Source organism: Coregonus lavaretus, assembly GCF_964263955.1.
Source record: "Coregonus lavaretus genome assembly, chromosome: 24".
Classification (NCBI taxonomy): domain Eukaryota; kingdom Metazoa; phylum Chordata; class Actinopteri; order Salmoniformes; family Salmonidae; genus Coregonus; species Coregonus lavaretus.
Window position 1 is genome coordinate 2,045,682 of NC_140011.1, and position 15,962 is coordinate 2,061,643.

The following is a 15,962-nucleotide window of genomic DNA, read 5'->3' on the forward strand; positions in this document are numbered from 1 at the left end:
TTAGCTTAGTGATGAGCTTTGAGGGCACTATGGTGTTGAATGCTGAGCTGTAGTCAATGAATAGCATTCTCACGTAGGTGTTTATCTTGTCTAGGTGGGAAAGGGCAGTGTGGAGTGCAATAGAGATTGCATCATCTGTGGATCTGTTGGGGCGATATTCAAATTGGAGTGGGTCTAAGGTTTCTGGGATAATGGTGTTGATGTGAGCCATGACCAGCCTTTCAAAGCACTTCATGGCTACAGACGTCAGTGCTACGGGTCGGTATTCACTTAGGCAGGTTATCTTAGTGTCCTTGGGCACGGGGACTATGGTGGTCTGCTTGAAATATGTTGGTATTACAGACTCAGTCAGGGACATGTTCAAAATGTCAGCACATGCTCGGAGTACTCGTCCTGGTAATCCGTCTGGCCCTGCGGCCTTGTGAATGTTGACATGCTCAAAAGTCTTACTCACATTAGCTACAGAGAGCGTGATCACATAGTCATCCGGAACAGCTGGTGCTCTCATGCATGCTTCAGTGTTGCTTGCCTCAAAGCGAGCATAGAAGTTGTTTAGCTCGTCTGGAAGTCTTGTGTCACTGGGCAGCTCTCGGCTGTACTTCCCTTTTGTAGTCTGTAATAGTTTTCAAGCCCTGCCACATCCGACGAGCGTCAGAGCCGGTGTAGTACGATTCATCTTAGTCCTGTACTGACTCTTTGCCTGTTAGATGGTTCGTCAGAGGGCATAGTGGGATTTCTTATAAGCGTCCAGGTTAGAGTCCCGCTCCTTGAAAGCGGCAGCTCTACCCTTTAGCTCAGTGCGGATGTTGCCTGTAATCCATGGCTTCTGGTTGGGGTATGTACGTACGGTCACTGTGGGGACGACGTCATCGATGCACTTATTGATGAAGCCAGTGACTGATGTGGTGTACTCCTCAATGCTATCTGAAGAATCCCGGAACATGTTCCAGTCTGTGCTAGCAAAACAGTCCTGTAGCTTAGCATCTGCGTCATCTGACCACTTTTTTGTTAAACGAGTCACTGGTGCTTCCTGCTTTAGTTTTTGCTTATAAGCAGGAATCAGGAGGATAGAGTTATGGTCAGATTTGCCAAATGGAGGGCGAGGGAGAGCTTTGTATGCGTCTCTGTGTGTGGAGTAAAGGTGGTCTAGAGTTTTTTTTTCCCCCTCTGGTTGCACATTTAACATGCAGGTAGAAATTAGGTTTACAGATTTACATTTCCCTGCATTAAAGTCCCCGGCCACTAGGAGCGCTGCCTCTGGATGAGCGTTTTCCTGTTTACTTATGGCCTTATACAGCTCATTCAGTGCAATCTTAATGCCAGCATTGGTTTGTGGTGGTAAATAGACAGCTATGAAAAATATAGATGAAAACTCTCTTGGTAAATAGTGTGGTCTACAGCTTATCATGAGATACTCTACCTCAGGCGAGCAAAACCTTGAGACTTCCTTAGTATTTGATTTTGTGCACCAGCTGTTGTTTACAAATATACACAGACTGCCACCCCTTGTCTTACCGGAGTCTGCTGTTCTATCCTGCCTATGTAGCGTGTAGCCCGCTAGCTGTATGTTATCCATGTCGTTGTTCAGCCATGACTCGGTGAAACATAATATATTACAGTTTTTAATGTCCCGTTGGTAGGATAACCGTAATCTTAGGTCATCTATCCCATTATCCTTTCCGAGGTACGAGACAGATCAGTGCAGGTGGAATCGACGCGCTATCTGATGTAAGACAATGTATGTGCTATGATTTGTTGATTCAACTCAACTGACAGGACAAAAAATACATTCCATTGCATGAGCCACATCAGTTAACATAATTTGAATGAACATTTTACATTGCCATGGAAATTATTGCGTCACAATACCAGGCAGCCACTGCGAGTGTACCCATGAGTTTACTAGTCAAATTGCCAGGGTTAGAAGTTCCAAGCACATTCTATTCATTATATTTCTATGTGTGCTGCTGCTACAGTGAAGAGGGGGTGTTGCCTAGGCAACCGAAGACTCATTTGCTACAACACCTTAATTGTTTCAGCAAGGAGCAACAAAGTTTCATCATGTTAGGAGTCCATGTTACTGCAGAAATGGACTCAACCATACGAATGCCCGGCTGTCCTGTCTTCAGTCAGCAGTTTGTTCCACAATTTAAAAAATAAATACAATTACGGTTATGACTGTTATTTTACTTTCATGACAATCTTCATCCATAACTGTCGGTTACACGGTAATTGTGCCAGCCCTACTTTTATTCTGTATTCCACATTCTGACTAGAGAAAAGATTCCTGGTGGGTATGATACTAATCAATGAGTTTATGATACTACTCAATGACAAGATATTTGCACTGAAATTGATAAAATGTGGTAGATACTGATTAATGTTCTTAGAGGTTGACAGTGATTTGATTTTAGATTAGGCTGGTTATTAAATGTTCAATTTTCCTTACATCAGCCTTGGCCAGGTTTTCAAATGTTATCTTTTAAAGACTAGGGCTAGTCGGGCAGCCAACATTTCTTTTCACGTCATAGCAAAATTTTATATTCTGTATTTCATTGTTGTCCAAAGAGTTTTCCAATTTATATTAGGACTTAAATCACTGTTTGAACCTTTCTTCTAACCTTAAGTTGCAATCTTGGTGCTCGTAGCAATTTTTAAGACAAGTCGGTGAAACTGCTACTTTCACTAGGTTTGGAATTGTGCCATTAACATTCATTCAGGCCAAATTGTGATTGAATCCTGCATCAGGTCTTGGACATCTAGTGGATTCCCACCAGCAATGTTCCAAGGCCAGGTTATTGGAAAGCACTTTGTTGGGTGAAGTGTTCCCATTACCAGACATGCATCCTAACTGCCACCCCTTCCTTTGTGCAGGTGCGCTGCATGTTGAACATTTGGGGCGTGATGCTCTTCATCCGCATGTCATGGATCGTGGGCCAGGCGGGAATTGGTAAGACTACACCATGGAGTAGATCTTGGAGTTCATGTGAATTACTGTTTTAATTCACACACAACGTCACCCCGAACCCCCAGCCAACCGACCAAACCACCCCTCTTTCTCCCATCACCTTTCGACCATTTTACCATCCAGATGCGAAATGCTGCCTCACGGCAACCCATGCAGGCAACTGTCACGCACTAGCTTGTTTTTGTAGCGGTGCCCGCTACGATTCACAGGCCATCTAACCCTAACCCATGTGTGAATACCAGGAGAGGTAGAGCGAGTGAGAGAGAAAGAGGCTCAACAAGCAAGTTAGCTGCTTATTGATGCTCATTATTGCAGTTATTTGCCTCCTAGGTGTTTGTAGAAAATGTTAATGCTGATTTTGTTTTGTCGCTAGTTAATCATGTCCTCCATTTTCTTTCAGTTCTCTCCTGTGTGATCGTTCTCATGGCAACAGTTGTGACCACCATCACCGGCCTTTCGACCTCAGCGATTGCGACCAACGGCTTTGTACGAGGAGGTATGAACCTTTGCATCTTTAAAGGTCCAATGCAGCCATTTTTATCTTAATATCAAATCGTTTCTGGGTAACAATTAAGTACCTTACTGTGATTGTTTTCAATTAAAATGGTCAAAAAGAAACATGGCTTTTAACAAAGAGCAATTTCCTAAGCAAGACTTTTGCTTGAAATGTCTGGGAGTGGTCTGAGTGGTGAGGGGAGAACTTTCCGTGAGTGTGGATGTTTACGTTTTTTTTCTTGCCCAGAGTGAGGCTTTTATTAGCAAACGTGAAGATAAGCCGGCGACTGTAAAAGTATTTACAAAAACAAACAGGACGATGAACAAAAAGGTAGGCCTAATAAACTCAAAAGAAAACCCAGGCTCCAATCATGCCTGTAAACCCTGCAGCATGCCAACCTGTTACCTGTCTATTCAGTTCATAAACATATGTATTCATACCAGCACACATATTAATAAATGTGCTTCTCATGAATCATTAACCGTTTACAATGTCTGGTTATTTATAATAAGGCTTTAGATTAGGTGACGGAGGACATAAGGATGATCATCAGTGTTTTTGTAAAATGTTCAGTGGAAAATGTTTGACACATTTTAAAGTGAAAAATCTGAGTCTTGGCATCAACCTGTTATCGTGGAATTGCCCTTTACCGTTTTTACCAGCGCTGTCTGATCTTGGCACTTCCAAACACTAGACTAGACTATTGGTGCATAGAAATGAGCCTCTCACATCAATAGATTTAATACTGTAGAAAAAAATTAATCATTCAAGAGATGGCTCTCCCAACAGTCTGCTTAGTGCTCAGTTTTGCATTCATAATTCCACATTCATATATTTATCATGATACATGACTGATGAAAGTTGTGCAAGGTCGCTTCATGCTGATTTTTTATTTACAGTGTGGTTTTGTTCTTACCTTTTCTTGGCATGTTTGGATGAATGGGGCTGAGGGCTCCCACGCTAGTCTTATTTAGGCTAAGCTTTTAACTTTTCTCTGGAATCCATTCAAACGTGCATCCCGCAGAGCAGTGGCCGGCTCACGTGACATTTGCTTAGTCTCCTGTGTTTGGATATGGAATTAGGTTTCTTGTACAGGTGTGATTTTTAGCAGCTGGACTTGGCTATCATTATTACCATCATGCACGGAACTGAAGATGTATTATCGGTTGAGGGCCTCAATGAGATGTTCCCTGATTTAATTTGGAGTCGAATGAAGGAGGGGGAAAACACTGTCCACACATTGGTCCCAGTTGTCGCAGCATGAGGGGAAATTCAATATTGTGTTTCTAAATTCGCAGCAGTTCTCCCTCAAGTCACTGAAAGAGACCAGTGCTGGCAGGGAGGTCTGAAATGGATGTTAGGACACTCTCCACATGGGCGAGGGCAAGGGAAAACAAAATATTTAGTTTAAAATGTCCTGGTGATGAAATCATATTGTAGTAAAGGATATTTGTGTTTTCTGCAGGGTACTCCTCCTGGAGACTGCATATTCGATTCATTCTCGTAAGGTTTCACACTACCACAGCCAGATTGTTTTCGACTACAGGCGGCAAGAGAGGCTCCATATAGTGGCTATTGTTTTGTCTAGAACAGCACAGTAACCAAAGCATGCACACTATCTAGTTTCAACATCCGCTCCTCCATGAATTGATTTTCTTTCGAAGTGGGCTAATCCATTACCCTTCGGTAGAATGCTAAAACTTTTCACAAAGGCTAAAACCTTTTTTTGCCCCTTGGTAATATTACATTTACATTTAAGTCATTTAGCAGACGCTCTTATCCAGAGCGACTTACAAATTGGTGCATTCAACTTAGGATAGCCAGTGGGACAACCACATCTTGATCACAGTAAGTACATTTCTTTAAACAAGTCAGTGCTAGCAGGTGAAATAAGTCAGGTGTTAGTTTAGACAAAAGACAGTGGTTGTAGAGGGGGGGGGGGGGTAGAAGGATTACTATTATACTATTCCAGGTATTCCTTAAAGAGGTAGGGTTTCAAGTGTCTCCGGAAGGTGGTCAGTAACTCCGCTGTCGTGGGGGAGCTTGTTCCACCATTGGGGTGCCAGAGCAGCGAATAGCTTTGACTGGGTTGAGCGGGAACTGTGCTTCCGTAGAGGTTGGGGGGCTAGCAGGCCCTCGTTTGGGTGTAGGGTCTGATCAGAGCCTGAAGGTAAGGAGGTGCCATTCCCCTCACAGCTCCGTAGGCAAGCACCATGGTTTTGTAGTAGATGCGAGCTTCAACTGGAAGCCAGTGGAGTGTGCGGAGGAGCGGGGTGACGTGAGAGAACTTGGGAAGGTTGAACACCAGACGGGCTGCAGTGTTCTGGATAAGGTGCAGGGGTTTAATGGCACAGGCAGGGAGCCCAGCCAACAGCGAGTTGCAGTAATCCAGGCGGGAGATGACAAGTGCCTGGATTAGGACCTGTGCCGCTTTCTGTGTAAGGTAGGGTTGTACTCTATGAATGTTGTAGAGCATGAACCTGCAGGATCGGGTCACCGCTTTGATGTTAGCAGAGAACGACAGGGTGTTGTCCAGGGTCACGCCAAGGTTCTTTGCACTCTGGGAGGAGGACACAAAGGAGTTGTCAACCGTGATGGCGAGATCATGGAGCGGGCAGTCCTTCCCCGGGAGGAAGAGCAGCTCCGTTTTGCCGAGGTTCAGCTTGAGGTGGTGATCCGACATCCACACTGATATGTCTGCCAGACATGCAGAGATGCGATTTGCCACCTGGATATCAGAAGGGGGAATGGAGAAAATGTAATATCTGTAACATGTTCAAACAAACATTTGCCTAAGTGAAAGTTCCTCCTGCTGCTACTGCACCTGCTCTAGCAAAGTAAAGTTGGTGCACTATGATGCAGTAAAATTAGTTATTTGTCGTCTGTCAAGAGTAGATTGAAATCACATGCCATTCGTAGGGATTAATGTAATACTCCCAATTACAGCACCGTGTAGGATTTTAATCCCATCCAAACTAATATTTCCACATATTCCAGTTATTCCCACATCTCCCTCCAAATGGTCTCTCAATATCAAAATGTCCCTTTTACAGAGGGCAAATCAAAATGTGCTCTCTAAAAGTTTGACTTTCAAGGGATATTCCTGAACGGTTGTTTAATTTGACGTACTGATGTTGACGCTTGAGTGGACTTGTGTAGGTGGAACGAATAGAGCCAGCAAAATATTACCCATGTGCTCAAGCATGACCCCACATTCATTTCTCCACCCACGCATGCCCTCACAGATGTAGTCCCCTGTAGCTCAGTTGGTAGAGCATGGCGCTTGCAATGCCAGGGTTGTGGGTTCGTTTCCCACAGGGGGGCCAGTATGAAAATGTATGCACTCACTAACTGTACATGTACTCTGGATAAGAGCGTCTGCTAAATTACTAAAAATGTAAATGAGTCGTTTTGGTTCCTGCCTTTGTCTTGTCCCCCACTCGTGTCTGTATGATCACTTGAGGTGCTCTCCAAAGCTATCAGCAGAGAGGTCATATAAAGAGAGATCAACGAGGAACACTACTCGGACTGTCGCACTACGAACTCATTGTGCAGTTAAATGTGTCAATTAATTTGGCTCCCATCTTGGAGCCCCTCCATCCTTTCCACTCATTTGAGCAGACATGTTGTTTTAAGGGTGTCGTTGAGGTGAGTGGACTAGGCTGTACTGCAGTTAGTATTACTGATGTATGTAAATTAAATAGGCTAGCCTACATATAACAGTTATTTGATTAAACGATTTGTGTTTCACCTTTCATTTAAAAATGCTTTGTCCATCTGTCTGTCTTTGCAGGAGGGGCATATTATTTGATATCCAGAAGTTTGGGGCCAGAGTTTGGCGGCTCCATTGGTCTGATCTTTGCCTTTGCCAACGCTGTGGCCGTCGCCATGTACGTGGTGGGCTTCGCCGAGACGGTTGTGGAGCTCCTCGGAGTAAGTCACCCAATCCATCCCCACGTCACCATCCAAGATCAACACTTTCTTTCACAGTTTTATTGGTTACTTTGTTCACTTTGATGAAATCTTTGGTTTTCCCTCAAAAGTTTATCATGAAGATTCAATAATGCTGCTTTTTAACACCATTGTTTCAACATCTCTAATAAGCGTAATCTCATTTCGGTAAGGGATGCTTTGGGTCTCCTGATGTTCAGTGTTTATTCTTGGGTTGTTTGCAAGGAGGACTAAAAACCCACTGTTTTTAGGGGCGGCTCATGCAAAGGTAATAATGATGACTCATCCTAATCCTTCCTCCACACACGACCTATTGGTTATTCCTTGGTCACAGATGAGGGCAGTAGTTTTGCACTTTGCTGATTGAAGCGTGCCATTAGTGTCAAGTGTAAGCAGCATTAAATTGATTTGAGGATAATTAATTGTTGTTTTCTCTGTTCATCAGACTTTCATGCCCCTGAATTTGTTTTGCGTTTCAGTAGTGTTCTTTTTTAAATTCCACGTTTGGTAATAAAATTAGGTCAGATGTCTTTCTGCCTTTTTAGATGGGGTTGGTTAATTGTTTATGTTGCATTTTAATTAAAAGTCTATCAAAATATTTGCAGTGCTTTTTCAACTAGCCAGTATCATAGGAACATGGGATGAATTTGAGAGGATTTCTCCTACCTCTTGCTCTGACAGTGAAGTTGATATTCTCCTGTGATTTCTCACAGAACGTGGATTGTATCATGACGGATGAGATCAATGACATCCGAATCATCGGCACCATCACAGTCATCCTTCTCCTGGGTATCTCCGTGGCAGGGATGGAATGGGAAGCTAAGGTAAGATAACATACAACTAGGTTTGGTTGAATAGAGCCCTCAGTCATAGTTTCTATCTAGAACTTAAGGTGATATTGAACTGCAACTCATCTCTGACGTCAAGCTGAAATTGACCTAAAATAAGCAGAATTCCTTCCAGACTGACTGAATGCAGACATTGATGTGCAGTAGGCTAGATGTAATGCATGCTCTGTTTTGTGGTTAATGCTAGTTGGGAGGTGTGGTGAAAGTGTAGCTAACATGTCCAAATGTTCATTCTGTCCACAGGCTCAGATATTCCTGCTGGTCGTTCTGATCACGGCCATCTTCAACTACTTCATCGGCTCCTTCATCCCCCTCAAGTCCAAGGAGTCGCAGGGCTTCTTTGGCTATGACAGTACGACCCTCTTTGGTTCTCCCTTTACACAACACGAACTGACATGACTGTCAAGCTAAAGTAAAGACTGTCCAAGACGTGTCAAGGGAAATTAGATTGTCACACTACCGGCGGTTTCGTTGTGGAGCTATGATTCTGAATTTATGTATTCTTCTCTGAACTCATGATCTACATGACTACTGTACGCGGCATGAAGCACTGGCTACTCCTTAAAGTTGTACTAGAGATTTTTGCTGAAATCTCAAGACCAAACCAGTTGGATTATTTGAAATTCACTTTGCGACCTGATTCCCAACTCTAAGATCAACTGATCGAGTCTGATTGTCCTAAGATGCACACTGCATGCTGTGTAACTCTTGCTCTCTCATGCGTTCTCTCTTGTTCTGCTCACCCCACCTTTCTCTCTATTGCTCTCTCCCCCCTGCTCTCTTGCTCTAAGGTGCAATTATGATGGAGAACATGGGTCCGGACTTCCGAGGCACAGAGTCGTTTTTCTCCGTCTTTGCCATCTTCTTCCCTGCAGCCACTGGCATTCTGGCCGGCGCCAACATCTCAGGAGATCTTTCTGTAAGAACCCCTGGTCATTGTTTAAAAAAAATCACAAACAAGCAGATTACTTATCCCAATCCATATAAAATGGATGAAATCAATGGAACTCATATTGTCTTGATTAAAGGCTTAATGTGTGGGACTTTATATGAAATCAGTGTGGGGGACTAGGCATTTCTTTAAATTCACAGGACCCACAACTGTCCATTCCAAGAGGAACACTCTTAGCCATTCTGATCACTGGCATTGTCTACCTGGGGGTTGCCATTTCTACTGGTATGTGGAATTTCTTCTAATTTGCCCCCAACAAGACCGAATAAATTATACAGATTACAGATAGAGAGTTTGTGAGAATTTGTATTTGTCTCTTGTTTCTCATTAAAGGCTCTTGCATCGTGAGAGACGCCACAGGAAACGACAATGACACACTCAGCGCTCAGTTCATGGCCAACTGCACTGACGCCGCCTGCAAGTTTAGCTATGACTTCTCCTCCTGCAAGGGTGTCGATGGCCAGTACAACTGCAGATATGGACTCCAGAACGACTTCCAGGTACACTACATGACTACACTACAAAGCATGTGGACACCTGCTCGTCGAACATCCAATTAAAAAATCATGGCCATTAATATGGAGTTGGTCCCCCCTTTGCTGCTATAACAGCCTCCACTCTTCTGGGAAGGCTTTCCACTAGATGTTGGAACATTGCTGTGGGGACTTGCTTCCATTCAGCCACAAGAGCATTAGTGAGGTCGGGCACTGATGTTGGGCGATTCGGCCTGGCTCGCAGTCTGCGTTCCAATTCATCCCAAAGGTGTTCGATGGAGTTGAGGTCAGGGCTCTGTGCAGGCCAGTCAAATTCTAACACATCGATCTCGACAAACAATTTCTGTATGAACTTTACTTTCTGCACAGGGGCATTGTCTTGCTGAAACAGGAAAGGGCCTTCCTGTTTCAGGAATATTTCCCTTCGCTGGAACTAAGGGTCCTAGCCTGAACCATGAAAAACAGCCCCAGAACATTATTCCTCCTCCACCAAACTTTACAGGTGGCACTATCCATTGGGGCAGGTAGCTTTCTCCTGGCATCCGCCAAACCCAGATTTGTCTGTCAGACTGCCAGATGGGTGCACCCCCCTATCCACATCGACAGGACCGCAGTGGAGAAGGTGGAAATCTTCAAGTTCCTTGGCATACACATCACTGAGAAACTGAAATGGTCCACCCACACAGACAGTGTGGTGAAGAAGGCGCAACAGAGCCATTTTGTGGCAATATCTATTTTTACATTTACATTTACTTCATTTAGCAGACGCTATTATCCAGAGCGACTTACAAATCGGTGCAATCGACTTACGATAGCAAGTGGGACAAGCACTTTTTTTTTTTTTTTATGGGGGGGGGGGGGGGGGGTAGTAGAAGTATTGCTTTATACTATTCCAGGTATTCCTTAAAGAGGTAGGGTTTCAAGTGTCTCCGGAAGGTAGTCAGTGACTCCGCTGTCCTAGTGTCGTGGGGGAGCTTGTTCCACCATTGGGGTGCCAGAGCAGCAAATAGCTTTGACTGGGCTGAGCGGGAACTGTGCTTCTGTAGAGGTAGGGGAGCTAGCAGGCCAGAGGTGGATGAACGTAGTGCCCTCGTTTGGGTGTAGGGTCTGATCAGAGCCTGAAGGTAAGGAGGTGCCGTTCCCCTCACAGCTCCGTAGGCAAGCACCATGGTATTGTAGTAGATGCGAGCCTCAACTGGAAGCCAGTGGAGTGTGCGGAGGAGCGGGGTGACATGAGAGAACTTGGGAAAGTCGAACACCAGACGGGCTGCTGCGTTCTGGATAAGTTTTAGGGGTTTAATGGCACAGGCAGGGAGCCCAGCCAACAGTGAGTTGCAGTAATCCAGAAGGGAGATGACAAGTGCCTGGATTAGGACCTCTGCCGCTTTCTGTGTAACGTAGGGTCGTACTCTGCAAATGTTGTAGAACATGTACCTGCAGGATCGGGTCACCACTTTGATGTTAGCAGAGAACGACAGGGTGTTGTCCAGGGTCACGTCAAGGCTCTTTGCACTCTGGGAGGAGGACACAATGGAGTTGTCAACCGTGATGGCGAGATCATGGAGCGGGCAGTCCTTCCCAAGGAGGAAGAGCAGCTCCGTCTTGCTGAGGTACAGTTTGAGGTGGTGATCCGACATCCACACTGATATTTCTGCCAGACATGCAGAGATGCAATTCGCCACCTGGTTATCAGAAGGGGGAAAGGAGAAAATTAATTGTGTCGTCTGCGTAGCAATGATAGGAGAGACCATGTGAGGATATGACAGAGCCAAGTGACTTGGTGTATAGAGAGAATAGGAGAGGGCCTAGAACTGAGCCCTGGGGGACACCAGTGGTGAGAGCACGTGGTGCGGAGACAGATTCTCGCCACGCCACCTGGTAGGAGCGACCTGTCAGGTAGGACACAATCCAAGAGTGAGCAGCGCCGGAGATGCCCAACTCGGAAAGGGTGGAGAGGAGGATCTGATAGTTCACAGTATCAAAGGCAGCGGATAGGTCTAGAAGGATAAGAACAGAGGAGAGAGAGTTAGCTTTAGCAGTGCGGAGAGCCTCCGTGACAGAGAAGAGCAGTCTCAGTTGAATGACCAGTTTTAACCTGACTGGTTTGGATCAAGAAGGTCATTCTGAGAGAGATAGCAGGAGAGTTGGCTAGAGACGGCACGCTCGAGTTTTGGAGAGAAAAGAAAGAAGGGATACTGGTCTGTAGTTGTTGACATCGGAGGGATTGAGTGTAGGTTTTTTGAGGAGGGGTGCAACTCTCGCTCTCTTGAAGACGGAAGGGACATGGCCAGCGGTCAAGGATGAGTTGATGAGCGAGGTGAGGTAAGGGAGAAGGTCACAAGTCGCAAGATTTCATCTGGAGAAAGAGGGGAGAAAGAAGTCAAAGCATAGGGTAGGGCAGTGTGAGCAGGACCACCGGTGTCATTTGACTTAATAAATGAGGAAGTCATCCACAGAGAGGGGGGGGGGAGGAGGAGGAGGATTCAGCAGAGCAGGAGGGGAGGACCGAGCCGGCCGGGAGGATAGGGGACATAGAGAGTCAAAAGATGCATAAAGGGAGGAGAGGAGGGTTGAGGAGGCAGAATCAGGAGATCGGAGGGAGAAGGATTGAGCAGAGGGAAGAGATGATAGGATGGAAGAGGAGAGAGTAGCGGGAGAGAGAGAGCGAAGGTTGCGATGGCACATTACCATCTGAGTAGGGGCAGAGTGCGTAGTGTTGGAGGAGAGCGAGAGAGAAAAGGATACAAAGTAGTGGTCGGAGACTTGGAGGGGAGTTGCAGTGAGATTAGTAGAAGAACAGCATCTAGTAAAGATGAGGTCAAGCGTATTGCCTGCCTTGTGAGTAGGGGGGGACGGTGAGAGGGTGAGGTCAAAAGAGGAAAGGAGTGGAAATAAGGAGGCAGAGAGAAATTAGTCAAAGGCAGACGTAGGGAGGTTAAAGTCACCCAGAACTGTGAGGGGTGAGACATCCTCAGGAAAGGAACTTATCAAGGCGTCAAGCTCATTGATGAACTCTCCAAGGGAACCTGGAGGGCGATAAATGACAAGGATGTTAAGCTTGAATGGGCTAGTGACTGTGACCGCATGTAATTCAAATGAGGAGATAGACAGATGGGTCATGGGAAAAAGAGAGAATGTCCACTTTGGAGAGATGAGGATTCCTGTGCCACCGCTGCGCTGACCAGATGCTCTCGGGGTATGCGAGAACTCATGGTTAGACGAGGAAAGAGCAGTAGGAGTAGCAGAGTTTTCTGTGGTAATCCATGTTTCCGTCAGCGCCAAGAAGTCGAGGGACTGGAGGGTAGCATAGGCTGAGATGAACTCTGCCTTGTTGGCCGCAGAACGGCAGTTCCAGAGGCTGCCAGAGACCTGGAACTCCACGTGGGTCGTGTGCGCAGGGACCACCAGATTAGAGTGGCAACAGCCACGTGGTGTGACGCGTTTGTATGGCCTGTGCAGAGAGGAGAGAACAGGGATAGACAGACCATAGTTGACAGGCTACAGAGAAAGGCTACAATAATGCAAAAGAGATCGGAATGAAATGTACTAAATATCTGGGAAAGCGAGAGAGCAGGGCCTCCCTCACTTACGTTTCACTGAAACACTCAAATATAACTCTCCCAACTTCCACTTTAGAAATTATAAGTGTTGTAAACTATAGCGGTTCAATGTTTCTAAGAATAGACTCTAACTTAGTTTATTCAGCTAGCTAACTTGGTACACCGAATCATATGACGCCAAAGCCAACTAGCATGCCAGCCTCCAATAACACGGTTTAGCACCAATACTCGGTTACAACAAACCACCAGTGTGTTAACACGCCAAGCAGATCATTCGTGTCCGTGTCTAACGTTGTGTAAGGTTTTGGGGTAGTTTTGACAGTTTGAGTGAGTACGTCGTGAACTTATTCAGCCAGTTAGTTAGCTAGAATAGTTAGCATACTAGCTAGCCATTGCTCTCTGCCAACATAACTAACCCCTCCTCCCACGGCACGAACACACAGAGAGCCAAGCTAACGTTAGCTAGTCACCCATGTCCCGAATTCCCTTGAACGACTCTGGTTACCAGTATGTAAAAACAAAACAAAAATAAATGTAGGTTATAGCTTACCCTTAGTAGCTACTGTTAGCCAGTTAAGTGCAAAGGTAGCCACTGAATCGATTCAGCCAGTTCGCGTCTGTCCCAACGGAGAGAAACGTCTCCAAATATTAACGCTAGGTCGTTCCAGCTATTGTTTAGTTAGCTATCCAGGTATCCTCTGTAGCTCAGCTGGTAGAGCACGGCGCTTGTAACGCCAGGGTAGTGGGTTCGATCCCCGGGACCACCCATACACAAGAATGTATGCACGCATGACTCTAAGTCGGTTTGGATAAAAGCGTCTGCTAAGTGGCATATTATTATTATTACATTTCGAGTACAGTAGCTACTAACTACCTAACGTTAACGCTTCAGAAAATGAGGTAAGAAAAACAGCTGAATGGTAGGTAGCTAGTTGGCATAATTACAGGTACTCTTAAGCGTGGAATAACATTGGAAACAACTATCCACAGTTGCTAATAGTTACCAGTAGCTACCCGCTAGCTAGCTAGCTTTATTGGTCCAGGTAGTGAGTTAGCTAGCTACGTGCTTCACCGGGCTCAGTCGAATACAATACTTACCTACAATAATTACCTACAATAACCTACAATAACTACCTAGATAAACAACCTACAATACCTAACTACAATACCTACCTACCTACAATCTAAATACATGGTTTAGTCTTTACTCGACACCATATGAGCCAAGCTTACGTCCCACCAGAGATAGACACAAGCTCACCCGTCGCTGTCCAAGTCCAACTCTATCACAGTTGAGTGGTGATGGGAACTTGTAGAAACGTATATACTTAGTCCTCTTCGTCCCGGGTGGGACAGAAGTTGTCGAAGAAAGGTATGGCCTTATGGGCTCAGCTGTTTAACCGGTATCATGCCTTTTCCTTAGGTCATGAGCATTGTGTCCGGGTTTGGCCCCATCATCACTGCCGGAATCTTCTCCGCCACTCTGTCCTCTGCCCTGGCCTCTCTGGTCAGCGCCCCCAAAGTGTTCCAGGTAAGCCCCTAGACTCCCTCCCCAGATCCCGCTTCCTTAATCTGTCCTTGTTAGTCACTTTATCATTTTTACATATTATCCTTACTGTTTGGAATAGCCTGCAGAGTTTATGCATGTCCAGTTACAGTTACTGTCCCATAGACACAAATCAAAGGCAAGATTGTGATCTCGTAATGTATCCCAATGTTCCTCTGGTCGTCGTCTAGTGTCCCATCCGCTGATTAGTATAGCGGTGTCCAATTCCAATGGTTTTTCCTTCTCCTCCAGGCTCTTTGCAAAGACAATATCTACCCTGGCCTTGAGATGTTCGCCAAGGGCTATGGCAAGAACAACGAGCCCCTTCGCGGCTACATCCTCACCTTCTGCATCGCTCTGGCCTTCATCCTAATTGGTACTTACGCTGTCCAGGTTTAGACATCTAACAATTAAACTATTATTCACAATATGACATTCTGTAGTATGTCAGTAATATGTCATTCAGTCGTATAATTTAGTCCTAAAGTGCATTATTGAATGTCTATAGTCCCCTGTAGCTCAGTTGGTAGAGCATGGCGCTTGCAACGCCAGGGTTGTGGGTTCGTTTCCCACGGGGGGTCAGTATGAAAATGTATGCACTTACTAACTGTAAGTCGCTCTGGATAAGAGCGTCTGCTAAATGACTAAAATGTAAATGTATGGACAGTTCCCTATGAACAGCTAAACTGCCATGTTTTTGTGTCTTTATTTTAGCCCAGTTGAATGTTATTGCTCCCATCATCTCCAACTTCTTCCTGGCCTCCTATGCTCTCATCAACTTCTCTGTATTCCACGCCTCTCTGGCCAACTCTCCAGGTAAGGCCTTTTTGGACAACAACAACACTTTCCTGAGGAAAAGTTATATCTGCAGAAAGTCCGGAATTTCAATGCGACCAAAAAACAGAGCCACAAAGGTCCTGACTATGGCCAGAATGAAGTCATGAGTCTTAGGAGTTAAATCATTAGGCTTAAAGGCGAGATTTAATAGGAAATTATAGGACTTCCAAACAAATTATTTATAGGTGGGGGCTCTGTCATTCTTAGTGAATAACACTTATTTAATATGGCTCCACTGTTATGCGTTGCATCAAGTCTCATATGTCTTTGCCATTCCCAAATAGCTTAAGCCTTGAGATAACAGATGTAA

General features: G+C 45.2%; 1 protein-coding gene across 2 annotated transcripts in view; it reads left to right on the top strand.

Annotated features, from left to right (window-relative positions):
- LOC311100027 (solute carrier family 12 member 2-like) overlaps positions 1-15,962 on the top strand; it is a gene marked incomplete at both ends in the record, with an annotated part of 123,767 nt that overhangs the window by 67,677 nt on the left and 40,128 nt on the right. For both annotated transcript variants that reach the window (XM_084140757.1, XM_084140758.1), the window contains 11 exons: positions 2,875-2,950; positions 3,369-3,464; positions 7,258-7,397; positions 8,129-8,239; positions 8,507-8,615; positions 9,055-9,182; positions 9,356-9,440; positions 9,549-9,715; positions 14,693-14,800; positions 15,068-15,191; positions 15,530-15,631. In XM_084140757.1, coding sequence (XP_083996883.1) covers positions 2,875-2,950; positions 3,369-3,464; positions 7,258-7,397; positions 8,129-8,239; positions 8,507-8,615; positions 9,055-9,182; positions 9,356-9,440; positions 9,549-9,715; positions 14,693-14,800; positions 15,068-15,191; positions 15,530-15,631 — 1,246 coding nt within the window. The remainder of the gene's footprint in view (positions 1-2,874; positions 2,951-3,368; positions 3,465-7,257; positions 7,398-8,128; positions 8,240-8,506; positions 8,616-9,054; positions 9,183-9,355; positions 9,441-9,548; positions 9,716-14,692; positions 14,801-15,067; positions 15,192-15,529; positions 15,632-15,962) is intronic.